We start from the raw sequence: 19,684 nt of genomic DNA on the forward strand, positions 1-19,684 counted from the left end.
TTCTCTCCCCCTTGTCCTGGGTGGTAGTTCCCACCCACTGACGGTCTGTGTGCAAGACGTGTCCTGGGAGGAGCTTTCAGACTGGCCCGAGTCCTGGGCCTCTTGGGACAGGTGCTGCTGTAAACTCCGGACGAGGGACGTGGCTCTTTGGTCTTCACTTGGCAGTCCCCAGAGCCCGCAGAGTGGCAAAGCAGAGCGACGCGTAGTGGTGAGGTGGAAGCAGGAGAGAGGGCTCTTTTTGTGATTCAAGCTCATCTCAGCTCCAGGCCAGCTCCCAGGTTCAGAGTGAGAGCTCTGGACGGGGTTGGGAGCCTGGGTCTCGCTGGAGCCACTGGCGCGAGGCCAGGCGACTTTTGTGGGGCGGCCTCCCCTGCACTCCATTGGCTGGGTGGGCGCGGGCGGACTGCCTCTGCTTGCAGTGGCTGAGCGTCTGGCGGGCGTACAGGGGGAGGAGGGCGGGGCGAGAGGGCCGGCCCCCTCAGGCCCCTCCCACCCCAGGTCAGAGGGTAAATTCCCCGTCCTGGTCGTGAAGCCCCTGCAGTTGGCGCAAAAGCAGCACCATGGTTATGATCTTTGGTTACTGGGACATTCGCGGGGTGAGCGACGGGGTTGCGGGACGGAAGGGATTGGGGGCTTGTGGGGAGAAATGCTGCGCCCTGGCGACCACTTGAAACAGGAACTTGTCTTCAGGGCTTTTTGCAGCTCAGTCTTTTCTAGCAGTCCTCTCAAGTGTGCGTGTGTGTGTGTGCGCGCGCGTGTGTGTGGTGCGCGGGTGGTGGCCTGGGGTTGGGGGGGGAGAGGTTATCTGCAGCAGAGAGGAGCAGGGTGTCAGGACTCCCATGTCTGATGTCTGCCTGGGGTNGAATGAGGTTATGGACACCCGCATGTCCTTGGCCAGAATCTGCTACAACCCTGATTTTGTGAGTTATGTCCCTGTGGGCAAATGGACAGGGTGTTGAATGGAGTGTGGTCGTTTGTGTGCCATCTACATGATCTTGTTTGCCATTTGAACTCCAAGGAGCTACTGATCTACCAAGCTGCTCTCTATACTTTCTTAATTCAATGCATGAGATGAAAACTCTCACTCAGTTCTTGCTAATCCTCGGATAGAGTCTAGTCCGCAAGGTGTAAATTCAGTTCCAAAACAGTGTTTGCCTTCTTACGCGTGTTTCTTCTACTTGATACCCCACTTGACACCCCACTTCTGGCCATCTTTGTCCCGCAGGCAGCTTAGGGGCAGCCACAGGGCTTTGTACTTCTCTCTCCTTCCTCTCAATCTCAAAATCTGTATCTTTCCAGAAACTGCTCAAGTGCTGCTCCTATCTATCACCCACAAGGTCGACTGTAGAATATCTTTCCCTAGGCCTTTCAATGGTGTGCTTCTTTGCTTCTGCCTGATGCCCGAGTCCAGAGCTCTGCCAGGTTCTCACAGCACCCCGGGTGGGACCAGGGGAGGGCGTTTGGAGATCAGTGGTGACAGTGGGACAGTGGGGTGTTGTTCTCTGCCTTCTCATCACCTCTCACAGACGGAGGTGGACCCAGGAGTTGTCTGCTGAACACATTTTAGATAATCCATAGGCTGCACAATGGCCCAGATCCAGTGGGGGGACTGGGGTCATCCACTACCCGGGGGAGCCCGCCTTCCGCCCAGGGAGTCTGTGTCTGCGGGTGGTGATGGTTCCTCTGTGCCTCAGGAGAAACTGAAGCCTGCGTACCTGGAGTCCATCCCTGACAAGATGAAGCTGTACTCACAGTTTCTGGGGAAGAGAACTTGGTTTGCAGGGGAGAAGGTAAGGGGAAGGCTTTGGGGGATGGGGGCTGTCATTTCTCCCAGGTTCTGGGTTAGATGCTCATTTGTTCTTTGCCCATCTTTAGCTCACCTATGTGGATTTCCTGGCTTACGACGTCCTTGATGTACTGCGTATATTCGAGCCCAAGTGCCTGGACACTTTCCCCAACCTGAAGGACTTCATGGCCCGCTTTGAGGTGATTCCCGTATCCTCCTTACTCTTTGTATCTTTTTTGTCCTCCCTCCTTTTTCTTGATGCTTTCCTAATCCTGTATTTAAAATAAAGAATAAGTAGCATTTGTGGAGGTTTGGCTATATCATGAGATGTGCTCGAGATCTTACATATATTGTGTCAAATTAAATCTTTACAACAGTGGTACACAGTAGAAGAATTATCACCTCTTAACAGGTAAGGAGACTGAGTCTGAAAGGATAAGTCATTTGTTGAAGGTCACAGAGTTGAAGGTCATGCTGAGCCCTGATTTAGCCTATGGCTTCTGTAGGCAGCAGTCCATGGCTCTCCCTTTTCTGCACCAAATTGTACACTTCAGGTCGTTTACCTGTGCCGGACACACGCTCGGGCCACCTGGATGCTGCCGGTGTTAAGGAGTGTGTGTGTAGCTGGCACTAGTGGAATGGAGACAGGGTAGGGATGACATCACGTAAGAGGGACATGGACAACATTTACTCTGCATCCTCAAGCAGCTTTGCAGCAATCTGACCCCCGCACAGAGCAGCACTGAGACCCCCAGGAGTGTAGCCGGTACTGGGACTTGGGGACATTAGCGGGGTGGGGGGGGCGCTGGAGGGAGTTCAACCCACATCTTCTGTGGCGGAGCACTCTCCTTACCTTACCTCTGTGTCTCCCTTTCCTTCCCCTTTCCAATCACCAAAGATTCTGTGTCAGAGATGGGAGGGTCCATTCATTATAAGTCCCATTCGCTGACCTGATCTCCTGTGTGTGTGAGGCACCTTGGCAGGCACAGGGGGGATGCAAGGGTCCTGAGGCCAGCGCCCTGGGGTTCAGTGCAGGTGGAGAACTACAGGAACACAGGGCCGTGTGCCATGTGTGGTGCCAAGTGGGTGCTGGGGGTGCACAGCCTGGGCCTCACCCGCTGTCACCGGTCACCCTCGTCACTTGCTGGAGGGCACAGAGTCTGCCTTATGAGAGCTGCGGGATGTGGGGCATTTGCGCAACAGGGTTTTCAGCCTGCAGTCCGTTTCCCTTTCGCAGTCCCCATGGAGAGATGTGCTTTCTCAGCTGGTTTTATCAGCCCTGGTTCTGGGCCATAGTGAGTGGCCTTGGGGATTTTGCCAGAGATCCTGGGACCGGTTGGCTGGAGGAACAGAGACAGCTGTGGGCTGCGGTGTGGGGCCTGCTCGGTACCGGCAGTCCCAGGGTGTTTGAACCCTTTAGAACTCAGTGAGCCATCCATGTCGTGGGGAGATGGTGCTCGGACATGCCTGAGTGCCATATGCCCAGGGGTGGCAGCAGGAAGTGGGAGGAGGTGGTCAGTGCCCATGACATTGGGCTCAGGTCCCAGGCCATGCAGTTGGACTTTCTCCTTTAAGAGGGGTAATCAGAGTCTAGCCTGGCCTGACTCTCATGCTCCCCAGCCTCTCCCCTTTCATGCAGGTTTTGCTGAGTCACTGGGTGAGGTCTGGCCTCTCCTGCAAGCTGCCCGGGCTCATCCTGAGCGCTGCCCCCCCCCCTCCCCGCCCTCCCACCCCCGCCGTTCTGCCAGGTTCCCTGTGTGGCAAAACCCTGGGAACAGGGGAGCTTCCCTCAGCTACAGGAGGGTGTCTGTAAGACAGAGAGGGATAAGACCTCCTGAGAGGGTCAGTGGGGACCAGATGGGACGGGTGGGGGGCCACAGAAAGAGCACAGACCTGGAAGGAGAGCAGCTGCACTCTGGCCCTTCTCCCCACTCGCCCTGGGAGCCCGAGGAGGCCGCTGAAGCCCTTGTGGGTCCGCTTGCCTTCTGCTGAGTGGGGAGAGTGGGACCTCTCGCGTGGGTGGTCGGCGGAGGTCTGCACCTGTGTCCTCATCTCCGGTGGAAGCGAGCACCAGCCCAGGCTCGTGTCTCCATATGTCACTTTGATGTCCCCTTAGTTACCAGAATCTGGAAGCGGTAGCTCACCAGGGCTGGGGGCTGTAAGAGGACGCTTATTTCTCAACACTGGACCTTACACGGCGGGTTCCCCAACTTGGTGTCTCTCATCGGGCTTGCATGAGACCCAGCGGGGCAGCAGATCATGATCGTGGACCTTCTTTGTCCCCCCGCAGGGCCTGAAGAAGATCTCTGCCTACATGAAGTCCAGCCGCTTCCTCCCACGCCCTCTGTTTCTAAAGATGGCCGTGTGGGGCAGCAAGTAGGCCTCCGCGGGCGGCGATGACAGCGAGGAGCCAGTTCTCTGCCTTCCCTGTCTCCCCGAGCAGCTCTCTGGCTTCTTTGTTCTTTGTGACATTCCTCTGTCCCCATGAAGTACCTTATTGGCCCCTTTTTTCTCCCTCCCCACCCTGTTTTCATCAGGCCCTTTGACGCCAGCTGCCTGCTTGGGCCCCTTCCCTGCCCCAGCAGTGCTGGCCCTCCTGTGCTAGAGCAGCCAGAGCCTCTTCCCTCGGTGGTGGCTCCACACCCAGGAACCGGACTGGAGTCCTGGCCTGTAGCGCTCAGCCCCGAGCCCCCCGGCACAGCCCTGAAGCCCAGAATGGTCTGGTGTGCACTTCTGGCTCCCCCACGGCGTCCCTGCCCAGCCCAGTCTGACCTCCAGTAGAGCCTTACTCACCCCACGCATCTTGTCTTCTTCCCTTCTGGCCTTTCGATTCAAGACCCACTGTGTTTGGTGATACGTGTGTCCCATTTTCTGTTGTGCATTGTGCCGGCTCCGTGGATGGGGATGTGTGTGTGGTGTCCGGAAAGGGTACCGGTAGGGTTATAAGGAGTCTCGTTCGTTTCCATCTCTACTTCATATACTTCTGTGCCTCCGCATGGGTCTCCAAGAAAGAGAGAGGCCCTTCTGTGTCTGGGCTCCTATTTCATTCAGCACTCCTGAAGTGCCCCCCGTGAGCTTGTAGTAAGCACTCTGTGTCATGGTTCGGGGACTGTGGGGGTTGAACAGTCCACTGATCACGTGGGATCCCGGCTGACCACATTCCGTCATCCTCTCCTGAGTGTTTTCCCTGCTTTAGATACCCTTCCTCTGTGCTCTTACAACTCTGAAAGTTAAAATGAAATGTAATCACCTATGTTAAGGGGGTCGGGGCACCTGGGTGGCTCAGTAGGTTAAGCATCTGACTTTGGCTCAGGTCATGATCTCCTGGTTCATGGGTTCAAGCCCCACATTGGGCTTTGTGCTGACAGCTCAGAGCCTGGAGCCTTTTTCGGATTCTGTGTCTCCCTCTGTCTCTGCTCTTCCTTGACTCATGCTCTGTCTCTCAAAAATAAATGTTTAAAAAAGCCAGAGGAGGGGTGTTTAATATGCATCTGGGAGGCTGTTAAGAAGGAGATAGGCCTTGGGGCGCCTGGGTGGCTTAGTCGGTTGGGCGTCCGACTTTCGCTTAGGTCATGATCTCGCGGTTCGTGGGTTCGAGCCCCGCGTCGGGCTCTGTGCTGACTGCCAGCTCAGAGCCTGGAGCCTGTTTCAGAGTCTGTGACTCCCTCTCTCTCTGACCCTCCCCTGCTCGCGCTGTCTCTCTCTCTCTCTCTCTCTCTCCTAGAAATAAAATAAAATAAAAAAATATATTTTAAAAAAAAAAAGGAGACAGGCCTTATGCACATCCTCGTTAATGAAACCATGAACTTTGAACTGCGCTGAATTGCAAATATTCCAAAGACTGCCCAAATGCCTGCACCTTTCTTCAGTTAGAGAATTCGCTCAGTAATAGCCTTAGCAGCCAATTACATTCAGCCAACATTAGTTTTCTGCCACCAACACCAATCACAATTCTTTGTAAACACATATAAATGTCTTTTAAAACCTTTGACTTTTGTTCCATAGGGGAACTTGGACTGCTGCCCAAGTCTGTGCTCCCTGGATTACAATTCTGAGACCCTGAGTACATGTTTTGTTTTATTTCATCTTTGCCTCTTGGTCAACATGACATCTCTCAATAGAACAAGAAGGGATAAGAATGAAAAGGAAAGAAGTAATAGAAATTAGGAGGGACACTAAGTTAAAATAGATGTAGATCTAGAACAGGAGTTGGCAGATGTTTTCTGTAAAGGGCTAGATGGTACATATTTTTGGCCTTGGGTGCCATATGGCCTCTGTCACAGTTACTTGTCATTGTAGCATGTTAGTTTGCAAGCTCCTCAGCATCTTCCCAGAGATAATCTGAGACCTGCCCCTGTACTAGGAGGGCAGGGAGAGGCAGAAGAAAGTGGCAGGTCACTCCAGGCTGTAGGTGACAGGTTTCATAAGCATGGGAACTAACATAGGAGGCTTGTCGTGAGTAGGTCTCCACAGTCACCTGCCAAATCTTAAAAATTTATATAGAGACCTTAACTGGGTTCAGTCATGTGTACCGTCCAGATGATCTCAACATCGCATCGCTGTCTGAAGGCCGTGTCACTGACAATGATAAATAACCTTATCTTAACAACAGCTAACCCCTCAAGGGCCTGGAAACCTGGGTTCCAAATTCCTTAGAGATTTATGCCATCCCTGAACCCCCGCCAATCTACAAATATATAATCTGTCATCTGTCAAAATCCCAGTACAGCTTTTTCTGCCCACGGGTCCTGTTCCCCGTGGTTTAATAAAACTACCTTTTTGTGCCAAAGACGCGTCAAGAATTCTTTCTTGGCTATCATCTCTGAACCCCCACATTTACACATCATTTGGTGATCATGAAGGGGCTCAGTCTTTCCATCTGGACCCTGAGCTTCAGTGCAAACTTGGTGAGCACTTCCTCTCCTCTCCCTTTACTTTCACTCCAGGGGCTTTTCAAGGAGGATGGTCTTATTGGAACACTTTTCATGTCAATTGCACACGCTGCAATCCTCTAGCCTGTGGCTACTCTCTGGGGAAGAGAAAGCTTGCCTTTGGGCTGGAAGTTAGTACCATGGCCAGAAAGGTGATAAAACCCAGAAACTTGATGCCCTCCCTTTATTCCTGTCCGTATACAAAGTTGTCTGTCTTGGGCACGAGACAGCCACCTAAGTAGCTAGCACAGCTGCCCATCTGAAGACTCCTGTGTGAGGTCTCCTCCTCATTGGTATAATGTGATCCCTTCCACATCTCTGGTCTAGCCACTTCTGGCGGCGGGATTTCACTTGGAGCCGGTGGAAGCCAGTACCCAATTGAATTAAAGCCCAACCGGTGACCAATTTCTAGAGAAATTGGCTGTAGAGACTATGTGGGTTGGAATGTTGCTTAGACCATGAAGGCTTTCTATCTTTACTGTCTTCTGTCAGTGCTCTTACTAACGACTTAATCTATAGAATTGGATAATTGCTCCTTGTAAAATATTTTTAAAAGCAATAGCACGGTCTTCGCTGCAAGGCTTGAACACAGTACGACATGGTATTTCAGTCCGCTCACCAGACACCCATCTGTAGCCTAGGATGCAGTGGGGAAGCACGGGGATGATAGCATCCCTCCTTTGGAATCTTTATAGCTGGACAGTGATCAACAGTGATTTTTGTTCAAGTGATGCTTTTGACACAGGAAACCTCTGACATATCCTGAGTGGGATGCCACCTGGCAGTTGGGGAGATTTTTGGTAATGGACCTTCTCTCTTCTTCAGTCCCCAAGGACTCTCCCTTGGGATGCCTTTTAACCCACTGGAAATAATTCAGATTGCAAAATTTAGAAAAGCACTGCTCTCCTGCATGGCCTCAGTAGGATCTATCAGTTAGATCTCTTCTGTAGGAAACAAGGCACATGGACAGAGGTACCCTAGGTCCAGGTCTTGGGGTCTCTAAATCAGGACCTGGATCTAAGGGCCTCTTGCAGAACATGCTTGGTCAGTAACCAGGCCAGTAAACTCCCTCCTGACATATTGGATGATAATTGCCTAAATAGGCCTCCTCCTGATAGAACCCAGCTTGCTGGAGGGAAAACAGGTCATCCCTAACGAAGGCGACACTTTGTTTTGGGGAAGTTCCCTGTCTTCTCTGGTCCGACATGGACTGCATATTTCTACTTTAGTGGAAAAAAACCCCCAGAAATAAAAACATGGCGTCTGCCCGTCTGTCTAAGGTGATGAGGTTGAGAACCAGGAACCTTCTTTCTCTGCCTTCTGGTGGTGCCTCTCTTCTTCTGCCTTGCCCGCCCCCTCCTCCTGTTTCCACACCACCTTGGGTGCAGCCTGTATAACCCAAGTACAATCCTGGGTGCCTCTGGCACCATTGGCTTCTCCCCTTACCATTCCTGTCAAGGAGTGACAATTACCCTCCTTGGACTGCCCACTTCAGATTGCCCCACTGGAGCCCCGGGTAAAAATTACCAATGGGAAACAAACTGATTGACTTTCAAGTGGACCCACGGGGAACATAACTTGGTTTTTAAACTAATTTAAGTTTGTGGATGTAATTTAGATAAACATGCCTTTAGAGTTTTCCACATTAAAGATGAAATTTTTAGTCTACCAAGTTTTCCTAAAGGTCAAATAAGTTTGTGTTATGTCTGTTGCAATCTATTAGCAAAAAGACGACTTCAAAATGATGGCTAACTTTCTCTTAAAGTTTTCATGGGTGACTGTGAAGATAGCTTTCGAAGTCTTTGGTAACCTGAAACTTAAGGTTTTGCTTGGATGATAAATTGGACTGAATTCGTTGGACATCTAGGTCTTTTCCAAATAGGATAAAGTGCCAAAGCATTGATTCCAAACATAAGGTTTAGCTGCATTTGACTTCTTATTGCAGAGAAATTAAGGATTTTTGGGTCTGTTGGTAAGTATGCTTTGTGATTGTTTGATTCATGAATTTGCCATCTAAAGAATTCTAGCGTAACAGTTCACAATTGGTTACTACTTAGTTTTCACTGGAGATTAAGGTTTCTAAGAATGCAAAATTCTGCAAAATATAATTAAGACTGATAGAAATGAGGGAAGCGGGGCGCCTGGGTGGCTCAGTTGGTTAAGCGCCTGCCTTTGGCTCAGGTCATGATCTCACAGTTCGTGGGTTCAAGCCCCGTGTCAGGCTCTGTACTGACAGCTAGCTCAGAGCCTGGAGCCTGTTTCAGATTCTGTGTCTCCCTCTCTCTCTGACCCTCCCCTGCTCATGCTGTCTCTCTTTCTCCCTCTCTCTCAGAAATAAATAAAAAAAACATTAAAATTTTTTTAAAAAAAATAAAGGAAGCAACTCTTAAAAAGAATATAAGGAATGGAAATACCTTTTTGTTGAAGGTAAAGGAAAGTAATTTTGTCCTAAAATAAGACGGGTTGTTTGGAGAGAAATGGCTTGGGACAAAAATGAATGCAAAGGAAAGTTGTAGAAGGTTTGTGAAGGGAAATCTTTGGAAAGGAATTTTATGTGCTGTCAAGACAGACCAAGGTTGAAATGGATTTTAAAAATACACTGGTGTGAGATTGAAATTCTCCTTTTCTCTCTGTTCAGAAGACAAAGTTTCTTGAATTGTTGGTTTGTAATTGATATGAAAATGTAAACAAAATTGTTTTCCTTTGTCTGCCTGGAAAAACCAGTTTCTATTCTTTACCTTTATGAGGTCTTTGATTATAATCCTACTTAGGCGTGTGCTTTAAATCCTTCTAAAGTTTTAACAAACTTCCCGGAGATTTAAAAATATAAACAAAGTCTCTGACTCATTCGGCTTGTTTATTTGGTATCTTATGTTCTGGTATAAGGCTGTCACTTGATATTCTGATTACTGAGGTATTCTGTGTCACAGAAATAACTGAATTTCCTTGTCAACTGCATCATCACATCGTTAACACTGTTCATTTTGGACTTTGTCATTTATAATTGTTCTTATTCTCTTACACAATGTATTTCATCTTCAAGGAGATTCATAAAAAGGACTTTTGATAAATGCAAGTATTTGATATCGTTAAGATCATAAAACTGAAATGGGAAAGAATTTCCAGAACTGACTAAAAGCTGCATTTGAACTGAACAAGAATTAATAACATGGGACTAACTGAATTGAGAAGAAATGATTCTAGCTTTTGTGATTCTTGTTTGAATATTGCTGGTTCTCTAATGTTCTTCCAGATTGAGGAAACTTTCTCTTAAGATGTCTATGACTTACAGAAATGTGATAAAGTATTCATTTGTGTGAACCAACTGAAACATTTAACTTTTCTCTCTACCTGAACCCTTTGAAATTCAAAAAGTCTCAGTCAGTATCATAATAATAATCATTCATGTAAGTTCAGTAAGAATCTGTTCTCCTTGTCACAGGGCACCATTGCAAACATTGGTTATTTTACCAAGGCTTTGACTGGAATGTCATACATAGACTCATGACCAAACAGCTTTAAGGAACTAAGGTTGACTTTTTATGTTATGTTATGTTATGTTATGTTATGTTATGTTATGTTATGTTATTTATTGTTGAGAGAGAGAGGGCATGAACAGGGGAGGGGCAGAGAGAATGGGGGACAGAGGATCCAAAGCAGGCTCCGTACTGACAGCAGCAAGCCTGATGTGGGGCTTGAACTCACAAACCGCTGAGATTATGACCCGAGCTGAAGTCGGATGCTTAACTTACTGAGCCACCCAGGTACCCCAGGGTTGACTTTATGAAACATGGAGGGGCACCTAGGTGGCTCAGTCAGTTAGGTGTCCAACTTGGACTCAAGTCATGATCTCACGGTTCATGGGTTCGAGCCCCATTTTGGTCTCTGTACTGAAAGCTATCTCAGAGCCTGGAGCCTGGATTCTGTATCTCCCTCTCTCTTTGACCCTCCCCTGCTCACGCTGCCTCTCTCTCTCTCTCAGAAATAAATTTAAAAAACATTAAATATTTAAAAAAATTCAGCAATGTGTCTTGGGGATCTTTCTATGTTTGTTCACACAGTTCAATCTCATTCTTTACTTCACTTATGGTATTCCACAGCGCTGATGGGCACGGACAGGGCCTTTGCTTGTCAACACAGACAATACCACAGTCTTAGCACATACCATAGGTGTATGGGTGAGTTTGTACCAGGATGGAAATTGTTGGGTTACAGGACATGATTTGAATTTTAGAAGGTGTTGACAAACCATCCTCCAAAATCGCTATACCATTTTACAAGCTCACCTGCAGGAAATGCCTTGCCAACACTTTACAAACTTAATTTTTGTTCATCTGATAGATGGAAAAATAGTCTCTTGCTGTTGTCATTTGCAGTTCTTGGATTATAAACATCTTTTCAACAGGTTTTGGGAGTTGTTTTTGGCCAGGAGTATTTATATTTCTGTAAACCCTTTGTTCATAGATTTTTGTCCATTTTATTTCTTTTGAGAAAGAGAGTGTGAGCAAGCATGGGAGGGGCAGAGAGAGGAGAGAAAGAATCCTACGCAGGCTCCTTGCTGTGAGTGCAGAGTCTGACGCGGGGCTCGATCTCAAGAACCGTGAGATCATGACCTGAGCCAAAACTAAGGGTCAGATGCTTAACCGACTGAGCCACCCAGGTGCCCCAGTTTTTGTCCATTTTAAAAGAGTCTTAATGATTTCTAGGAGTTCTTTAGTCTTTGTAATGGGTACTTTTTGTCTCACTTGCCATCTTGTCATTTATTTGTACCTTTTCTTAGAAAATTTTTGAATTTGAGTCTCATTCAGCATTTATGAGGTTCCTGTTAAGGGCTGGGATCAGAGATGATCTGGATGCCATCTCTGTTCTCCGTCACCCATCCAACAGACTGGGGCACTTTGCTGGAGCCGGAGCCCCCAACCAGGTGTCTGGGACTAAGAAAGCTTCGGACGAAACTCGACCCAGAGAGAGAGGCTGCTGAAGTTTTCTGTAGAGGTAGGAAGAAAGGAAGGAAGAGGAAATGGATTACCAGAGGGAGAATGTAGACAAGAACCGTCAGGTGGCCATTACTGTCTTCCAAAGGAGAGAGCAAGTTGGCACTTTCCCGTGGTAGCTTCTGTAAAAACTCCCTTGGACCAAAAGGCATATCACCCAGTGATCTGACAATTGTATACATTACTCAGTGCTCACCATGGTACCTGGCAGGATTGTACTTTCCTGCCCCCTTTGAAGACCAGCACGACCACATGCCCTGCTTTGTCCAAAACAATGCTAGGAGATGTGACATATAGCTCTTCCAGGAAGAGAAGTCTCTGGAGCTGGTGATTATTTGCTGAGCTCCTCCCTCACCGCGCGAGCCCTCCGTATTCAGTATCATCCCATTTGGGGTCGCTGAACCTGGGACTCTGAGCAAAAATATTTGCACGGAGCCATTCCTCCAAATTGCCCAACATACAGTGGTCATATGACAGGAACAAGAAGTAAATCTCTTAAGCCAAAAAAAAAAAAAAAAATTCTTGTACTTGATACTATTCAATTTGCAAATCTTTCATTTTATGGCTTTTTTTTCCTTAATGTCTTATTTAGAGAAACCTATCCTAAGATCATAAATATTCTTACATTTTCAGCAATACTGCAGCTTTGTGTTTAATGTTGGGACTTAGGTTGTAGTCATAGGAGTTCGTTTTAGTGAATGGTGTGAGGTAGGGTTGTTTTTTTCATGTTTATTTTTGAGAGACAGAGTACGAGGAGGGGCAGTGAGAGAGAGGGAGAGAATCCCAACTAGGTTTCACACTGTCAGTGCAGAGCCCAATGCGGGGCTTGAACTCATGAACCATGAGATCATGACCTGAGCCAAAATCCAGGGTCAGACGCTTAACTGACTGAGCCACCCAGGTGCCCCTCTATTATTTTTAATTGGCAAGTCATTGCCCCAATCCTATTTATCGGTTAGCCCACCAGTTTGAAGTTCTGTCTTTATCACACTACATTCCCACCTACAAGGGTGTGTTTCTGAACTCCAGTTCCGTGAAGTCCACAGTACCTTCATACAGTTCTGCTTGGCATTTACACCACATCCTCGCAGGGATCCCAGTCCCATTTCACACCTGTGTCCCCTCCAACTGTGCAATCTCAGCTTTTTCCTAGTGCTTGCTCTCATGGCTTGGGCAAGAACCTCTAGCTTTGAACGCAGCTGGGGTATAGGGTGTTGTATATTGCAGTGATTGGATTTACATCTTGGAAATGCTCCACATAGCCTTACTCTCCTCTGGCCTTTACTCCCAAAAGAAATCCAGCTAGACACCAGCAGCCTAAATGCTATTTATTGAAACAAGCAGAGAAGAGAGAGTACAGTCCCCCGAGGGGCAGAATGGCACCAAACAGAACAGTGCAAGTTGGCCTCCTGCTCAGCAGATCTTCTTGTTGCCCCACTGGGCCATCTTGTTGTTGATGGGCATCTTCATGAAGCGGTCAGACTGTATGTAGTTAGCGATCTTCTCCAAAGCCTGAAGGGAAAGTGCACCAAACCTGAGAAAGACTCTAACCCAGTGCACCAGACCCATTCCAAAGCAGTGACATCCACACACTGCCTGCCCCACACCATCCCTCCCTCCCCTGGCTGCCATTTCGTGTAGACAGCGCCTTTAGGGTGTAGAAGCCAGGCCCTTCCCAAGACAGAAAGGTTTAGCAGTGTCCAACCATTGACCCCCTTCAAGCAAACGCTGTTGCTGAGAAAGAACCTATGACAGTGGGGTCCCTTGAGGATCAGGGGAGGTTGTCAGTGTTTCCGTAAGAGAAAGGTGCAGGGAGCATCACCTCAAAACGGCACATGAAAGCCTTCAGGTTTGGAAATTCATCCAGGCACTTGGGCTCAAACATACGGTTCTGATCCAAGACATCATAGGTGAGGAAATCCACAAAGGTGAGCTAGAGAAACAGTAAGACGGTCAGTTCTGGGGAGTTCGTTAACACTGGGGAGATAGAAAGGCATCTTCTCCCTTTCCTTTCTTCTTACTTTTTCCCCTGCAAACCATGAGAATTTCCCCAGAAACAAGGAGAACTGTTTCAGTTGTCCAGGTAGCTGTTCCAAGTACTGAGGCTTCAGTGTTTCCTGGAAGGGAGGGGGAGAGAGAGAGACAATAGCTGTCACAATAGTCAGGGCATGGCCAGTGATGGACATTTAGTGGCCCCCTCCAGGTGCCTTCCTTTTACTGCCTTCAGTAGGTGTGGCAGGACAGAAAGGAAGAGGGGCCAACATCTCAGAGTTATATGACAAATGGAACCCCTCAGGTCCTAATAGGGAATATAGGAAATAAAGGAGCTCTGTTTCCTATTCTGACAAACTGGGTTGGTGGGAAAGCAGAAGTACCAGAATGGAGCAGAATTACCCCTTGGGTTTCTCAAAATGGTCCTTCTCCTTAATGCCTGCCTGCTAAGGAAACTCACAAGGTTAGGGCTGTAGCACAGTCGTATCAGTTGCATGCGGAAATCCATTATTTGGTTCTCCATGATGTCCACTCGAATCTTTTCTTCTTCAGTCTCGCCACCTGTAGGCCAAAGGATGAGAAATGACCCTTGGAATTCTCCACCTTCAGGAGAACCACCAGCCCGGTCTCCCCCACCAGCCCTACCCTACTCACACATATTGTGCTTGCGGGCGATGTAGCGCAAGATAGCATTGCTCTGGGTGATCTTGTTCTTACCGTCCATGAGGTAGGGCAGCTGCAAGGAAAAGGACATGTCAGATGAACAACCAACTCTCTCTTATGTCCCCGCCTCTCTCTCCTGGGGCTGATGAGACTTGCAGGGGCATGAACAGTAGAGATGCTGTGTTAGGAGGAAGAAGGCAAGAAGCAGAAGATGGCAACTGGGTCCCCACTTGATACTAGAACCGGGGTTCTTAATCTCTGTGTGTGTATGTGCATGCCATGGACCCTTTCTCATAATAAGATTTTTTAAGTGCATAAAGCAAGTTATATATTTTTCCACAATTTATACAACATTAAAGAAACAAAATTATGGTAGAGTAATTAATGCACTAAAAAAGCAGGCGTAACAACCTATCATAATTTCAAAGTATCATGCATATGAATAATATTTCGGTACAATATCTGCCACACGTGTAGCAGAATATGAAAATACCCAATCTCTGCTAGTGACAAGGTCACAGGCATGGCTAATAACCTATGTCACGTATTGCCTATATTCACAAGAGAAGGAACTGTTAACTTTTAGTTAGCGGTTAGTGGAAATGAAAATGTAATTTTTTTCTCCAAGTTCAGGCACCCTTGAATTCTATTTATTGTATCCAGGTTAAAGGCCCCTTTTCTAGGTCCCCCTAGACCAGAGAGGAAAGAAGAAGCAAGGGTATGCTTGACGGCCTTCCCTTCTGCCACCCCTTCTCCCAAAGCCACCTACATTAGGAAAGTCCAAGTCGAGCTTGAATTTCACATCCAGCCATTGGCTTCTATCATAATCGGGAGCTGTAAGAGAATGAAGTGGAACCCGACCTCCTTAACATCCTGCCTGAGGAGTGTGGAAAGGTCTAAGGAAATAACCTGATCCTAATACCTCACATTCCCAGCCCTCCAGGTTAACTATTTGCGTCTCTGGTCAGATGCGGTTGGACCTTGGCAGGAGGAGGATCCCCAGCTCCAGATAAAGGAGGCTTCCATCTCTTCCCACACGGGACACAGCAGGGGGCTCCCCGGGGACCGGGGCAGACGTCCCAACCAACTTAGTCCTGATGCCACCTTCTGGGCACAGGAAGACAGTGGCAGTCGGAAGGCCAGCGGCTTAGCGCTGGGGCGCACGGACACCGGGAGCTGCATTACCTTCCCCGCACGTATACCGTTTCTCCTCATAGGATGTATCCGTGAACTCCAGGAGCATGCGGATGGCGTGCGCCAGCTGAGGGATAAAGCCCCCTCGGTCAGCGCCTGCGCGGCGCCCACTCGACCCCCAACCCCCGCCCACCAACTGCCTCGCCCGGACCGTGCGGTAGTTAAGCGGCATCCCAGAGGTCGGCCAAGGCGTATCCTCAGCCCTATCCGGGGCCCGCGATCCCAGAGGCGGGGTGGGGTCGGCCCCTGTGGTCGGGGAGCTCGTCTGGGGCAGGCTGCTCTGTGGCGAGGGACGCCAGGCTCTCGAGTAGACCCCTTTTCTCAGAGGCAGCTGGCCCTGAGCCCCCGGCCACCTCCACGACAGTCTCTCTGACCTAGTGGCTCTGCCGTCGAGACCGCACTCACCCCGCGAATATCCCAGTAACCCAGAACCATGGACGACTTGGACGACATGGTGATGTTTCTCTGTGCCTTTCGAGGACCGGACGGAGACTGCGAACCGGCGGGGCCCTATAACCGACGTAAGTGGGCGGGGCCACCGTGTGCGCTCTGGCCCCGCCCCTACCCGTCTCTGACTCCGCCCCCACCGGTCTCCATCCGGCTGCCAGCGTGGGTCCGCGACGCACGCGCTGTGACCCTTTGGCAATGGCAATCCCTGGGTTTGGGCTTGGGTAGCCGCCGAGGCTGTTGGGTTTGGGGCTCTGCGCTCCCCAGCGGTGGAGCTGCGCTCAGTTGGTTAATAGTGCCAGCCAGGGCTGTAGGAGCATCAACAACACAAGCAGCGAGAGCCCTGGTTAGTCCTGGAGAGTGAGATTCATGTCCAGTTTCTCTATCAGCAGCGGGTGGGTGGTGGGACAGGGGAGGTGAGCAAGTACCAAGAGGTGATAAAGGAAATTTTCAGCTTTTAACGTTTGTGGTCCTTGCCCCTGGGCGTCCAGGGAGGCTATACTTTTACCAAGGTCAGAATGACTTCACCAAACTTCAAAGCATGGGTGCTATTTCTGCCTTGAGCACACATTATACATCTACTTCGTTAGTAAATAACCCAAAGGAAATATTTCAAACTAATGATAAGAGTAAAACCTCCCTAAGTTCTATTCCCATACCTCCGAAGCCTGCAACCTCGACATGCTAAAGTCTAAGACGAAGGTTGTGATTTTCTGCAAAGTGCTTCATCACGATGATTTGAAACTTGATGTAACAAAAAAACATATATAACCCTGTGTTAAACATTTCTTCTCACGGGGCACTCTCTTTGTGAGGATAGTGTGCCCTGGGCAGCTATCTTCACCTGGGCTTGAATAAAACGCTCTCCCCACTCCCGTTGGTTTTTTTTTATTTTGTTTTGTTTTAATTCTAAAAGGTTCATTTTTCTTTTTTTAAATGTTTTATTTATTTCTAGGAGAGAGAGAGAGAGAGAGAGAGTGAGCAGGGGAGGGTCAGAGAGAGACAGTCACAGACCGAAACACGCCCCGGGCTCTGAGCTGGCAGTCAGCGCAGAGCCCGACGCGGGGCTCGAACCCACGAACCGCGAGATCATGACCTAAGCGAAAGTCCGACGCTTAACCGACTAAGCCACCCAGGCGCCCCCTTTTTTTTTTTAAATATTTTTTTAAAGAAAAATTTTTAATGTTTTATTTATAGGTTTGTTCATTTTTCAAGGACAGTTCTTGGCACAGTCGGCAGGATATCAGAGCAACTTACCTGCCAGCATCCGGGGTGGCATCGGGAACTCGGTGCTCAGTACCAGCATGGGCCCTTTGTGCCCCTCTGACTTCTCAGCCCGTGACAGGCATATTTTGGTGAGTTCTGATGTCCAGACCTCCATCAATTTGAGTTGGAGATCCTGACTTTTAGTCTCGCTGTTAAAGGTTACCAGTAATGTTCTCTAGGTGGGAATAACCCAGAGGGGGGTTGATGGATTGGTTGTTTTAATTTGATATTTGATATTACTAATTTAATTTGATATTACTAATATAAGGCTTGAATAAATTTTCTGGCTAGAAATATGAGAGACTGAATCTCTCAGCTCCCAGGAGAAGGGACACTTGCTCCTTCTGGCCAAATGGTGCTTTCTTCAGGTGACTGAAACCCTAGAAGGNAAATTTAGGACAAAATCTAGATAAGAAAGAAAGTTGTAGAAAGTTTGTGAAGGGGAATCCTTGAAAAAAATTTTATGTGTGGTGAGGACAGACCAAGACTGGAATAAAAAGAGTTTTAAAAGTACACTGATATAAAATTAAAACTTTCCTTTTCTTTCTGTTAAAAAAAAGACAAGAGTTTCTGGGATTATGGGTATGCTCTTGATAAGAAATTATAAACAAGGTGTTTTCCTATTTGCTTGTTTCCTATTTGCTCAGAAAAACAAGGTTTCTGTATTTGTTTCTATCAGGTCTTTAATTACTTAAAAAAGCTAAATCTTCTCAATATTAAAAGAACTAAGTTTTGCTAATAATTATATAACCTTCCATAAAATCTTTTATGGCCCCCTTGGTTAAAGAGTAATTAAATATTAAGTTTTATAATAATCTATGATCCTATGTAGACACAAGCTTTAAAACATTCTAAGGTTTTTTTTTAAACAAACTTCCCAGAAATTCAAATCCTAAATACTCTTTTTTGACTAATTAGGCTCATTTATTTGGTACGATAAGTTACTTGGAAAGCGCTGCCAAATAAATAATAAGCCTTAGGTTGTATCGTGTGGATAAATGCTATAACTGTTTAGAAGATACACGAGGTGCGCCTGGGTGGCTCAGTCAGTTGAGCGTCTGACTCTCGGTTTCAATTGAGGTCACGATCTCATAGTTTGTGAAATGGAGCCCCACGTCGGGCTCTGTGCTGACAGTGCTGAGCCCTGCTTGAGATTCTCTCTCTCACTCTCTGCCCCTCCTGTGTGCTCCCTCTCTCTCTCTCAAAATAAATAAATAAACTTAAAAAAAAAAAAGAAAGCATGAAATTCCTAAAGTTTTAATATGTCCTGTCGTAAGGTCATCACTTGATATTATGATTCTTGAAATGCTGTGTGACACAGAAATAACCAGATCTCCTTGCCAGCTATATTATAATGAGCTCTCATATCAGACTTTTAACCATGTCCATTTTTAAATCTTTTGTCATTTATAATTATTATTCTGATGCTCTTGCAAAATCTGTTTTGTCTTCAAGGAGACTCATAAAAGGAACTTTTTGAGAAATACAGGTATTTGATATACCTTTAAGGTCATAAAACTAGGCTGAATAAAAATTTCTAGAATAGAAAAAGCTGCATTTAAAAAGAGTTAATAACACGGAGCTAAATGGATTGAGAAAGATGATTATAGTTTTTAGTGACTTATTTAAAACATTGTTGGTTCTCTAATGTTTGCTCTTTCAGACTGTGGAAGCTTTCTTTTTAAGATATCTATGATCTACAGAAATATAATAAAATATTCCTTTGTGAACAAAGTGAGGCATTTAACTCTTCTCCCCACCTGAACCCTCGGAAATTCAGAAACTCTCAGTGGGTATACTTTCTTTCATGGCAATTATAACTACTTGCATAAATTCAGTAAAAATCTGTTCTCCTTGTAACGGGACACCATTGGAAACATTGATTATATTATCAAGGCTTTGACTGCAATGTCATATTCTAAAGAAACTTGCATAGAGTCAGATATGACCAGAGAGTTTTAAGGAATTAAGGTTGACTTTATGAGAGTCCCTTGGAAATGTTGGCCTGATACCCTTCCTTTTAGAGTTCCCAGCAGCCTTACTTGTAAGGAAAGAATGTCACTTCCTGGCAGGGGCAAGAACCTCAGGATATTTTGGGGGCCTCGAGGAGAAGAATTTGCCCAAATCTAGAGGTTACAGGCAAGTTTGATGGCAAGTATTTAGATTGGCTTCTGGTCTCAAGAGGGTATTTTAATTTTTTTTTTTAATGTTTTATTTATTTCTAGGAGAGAGACACAGCGTGAGCAGGGGAGGGTCAGAGAGAGAGGGAGTCACAGACTGAAACAGGCTCCAGGCTCTGAGCTGGCAGTCAGCACAGAGCCCGACGCGGGGCTCGAACCCTCGAACCGCGAGATCATGACCTAAGTGAAAGTCGGACGCTTAACCGACTAAGCCACCCAGGCGCCCCTGAA

At 47.4% G+C, this 19,684-nt stretch overlaps 2 protein-coding genes across 2 annotated transcripts; one reads left to right on the forward strand and one right to left on the reverse strand.

Moving 5' to 3' along the window:
• The first annotated feature begins 868 nt into the window (after positions 1-868).
• On the forward strand, positions 869-4,642 carry LOC144232750 (glutathione S-transferase Mu 1-like). The gene is made up of 4 exons (XM_077765598.1): positions 869-920; positions 1,695-1,790; positions 1,876-1,986; positions 4,077-4,642. Exons 1-4 carry the CDS (start codon positions 873-875, stop codon positions 4,164-4,166), a joined length of 345 nt encoding a protein of 114 aa, XP_077621724.1. The 5' UTR covers positions 869-872; the 3' UTR covers positions 4,167-4,642.
• Positions 4,643-13,024: 8,382 nt separating this feature from the next.
• Positions 13,025-16,095, reverse strand: GSTM3 (glutathione S-transferase mu 3). The gene is made up of 8 exons (XM_077765535.1): positions 15,966-16,095; positions 15,552-15,627; positions 15,136-15,200; positions 14,358-14,439; positions 14,164-14,264; positions 13,733-13,828; positions 13,534-13,644; positions 13,025-13,223 (listed from the first exon to the last, which is right to left on the reverse strand). The coding sequence occupies exons 1-8, from the start codon at positions 16,011-16,013 to the stop codon at positions 13,125-13,127; spliced, it is 678 nt and encodes a 225-aa protein (XP_077621661.1). The 5' UTR covers positions 16,014-16,095; the 3' UTR covers positions 13,025-13,124.
• Between the last annotated feature and the right edge of the window lie 3,589 nt (positions 16,096-19,684).

The sequence above is a fragment of the Crocuta crocuta genome, unplaced genomic scaffold, assembly GCF_008692635.1.
Source record: "Crocuta crocuta isolate KB4526 unplaced genomic scaffold, BGI_CrCroc_1.0 scaffold274, whole genome shotgun sequence".
In the NCBI taxonomy this organism is placed as follows: Eukaryota; Metazoa; Chordata; class Mammalia; order Carnivora; family Hyaenidae; genus Crocuta; species Crocuta crocuta.

What these genes read in the sequence shown, in the direction of transcription:
- GSTM3 (XM_077765535.1), bottom strand. Translation starts at nt 16,013, where the DNA reads ATGTCGTCCAAGTCGTCCATGGTTCTGGGTTACTGGGATATTCGCGGG. An exon ending in GTTACTGGGATATTCGCGGG is followed by an intron (nt 15,628 to 15,965) that starts GTGAGTGCGGTC and finishes TTTATCCCTCAG; the next exon opens with CTGGCGCACGCCATCCGCAT. An exon ending in CGCCCGCAAGCACAATATGT is followed by an intron (nt 14,265 to 14,357) that starts GTGAGTAGGGTA and finishes TTTGGCCTACAG; the next exon opens with GTGGCGAGACTGAAGAAGAA.
- LOC144232750 (XM_077765598.1), top strand. Translation starts at nt 873, where the DNA reads ATGGACACCCGCATGTCCTTGGCCAGAATCTGCTACAACCCTGATTTT. An exon ending in CTTGGTTTGCAGGGGAGAAG is followed by an intron (nt 1,791 to 1,875) that starts GTAAGGGGAAGG and finishes GCCCATCTTTAG; the next exon opens with CTCACCTATGTGGATTTCCT. An exon ending in ACTTCATGGCCCGCTTTGAG is followed by an intron (nt 1,987 to 4,076) that starts GTGATTCCCGTA and finishes GTCCCCCCGCAG; the next exon opens with GGCCTGAAGAAGATCTCTGC.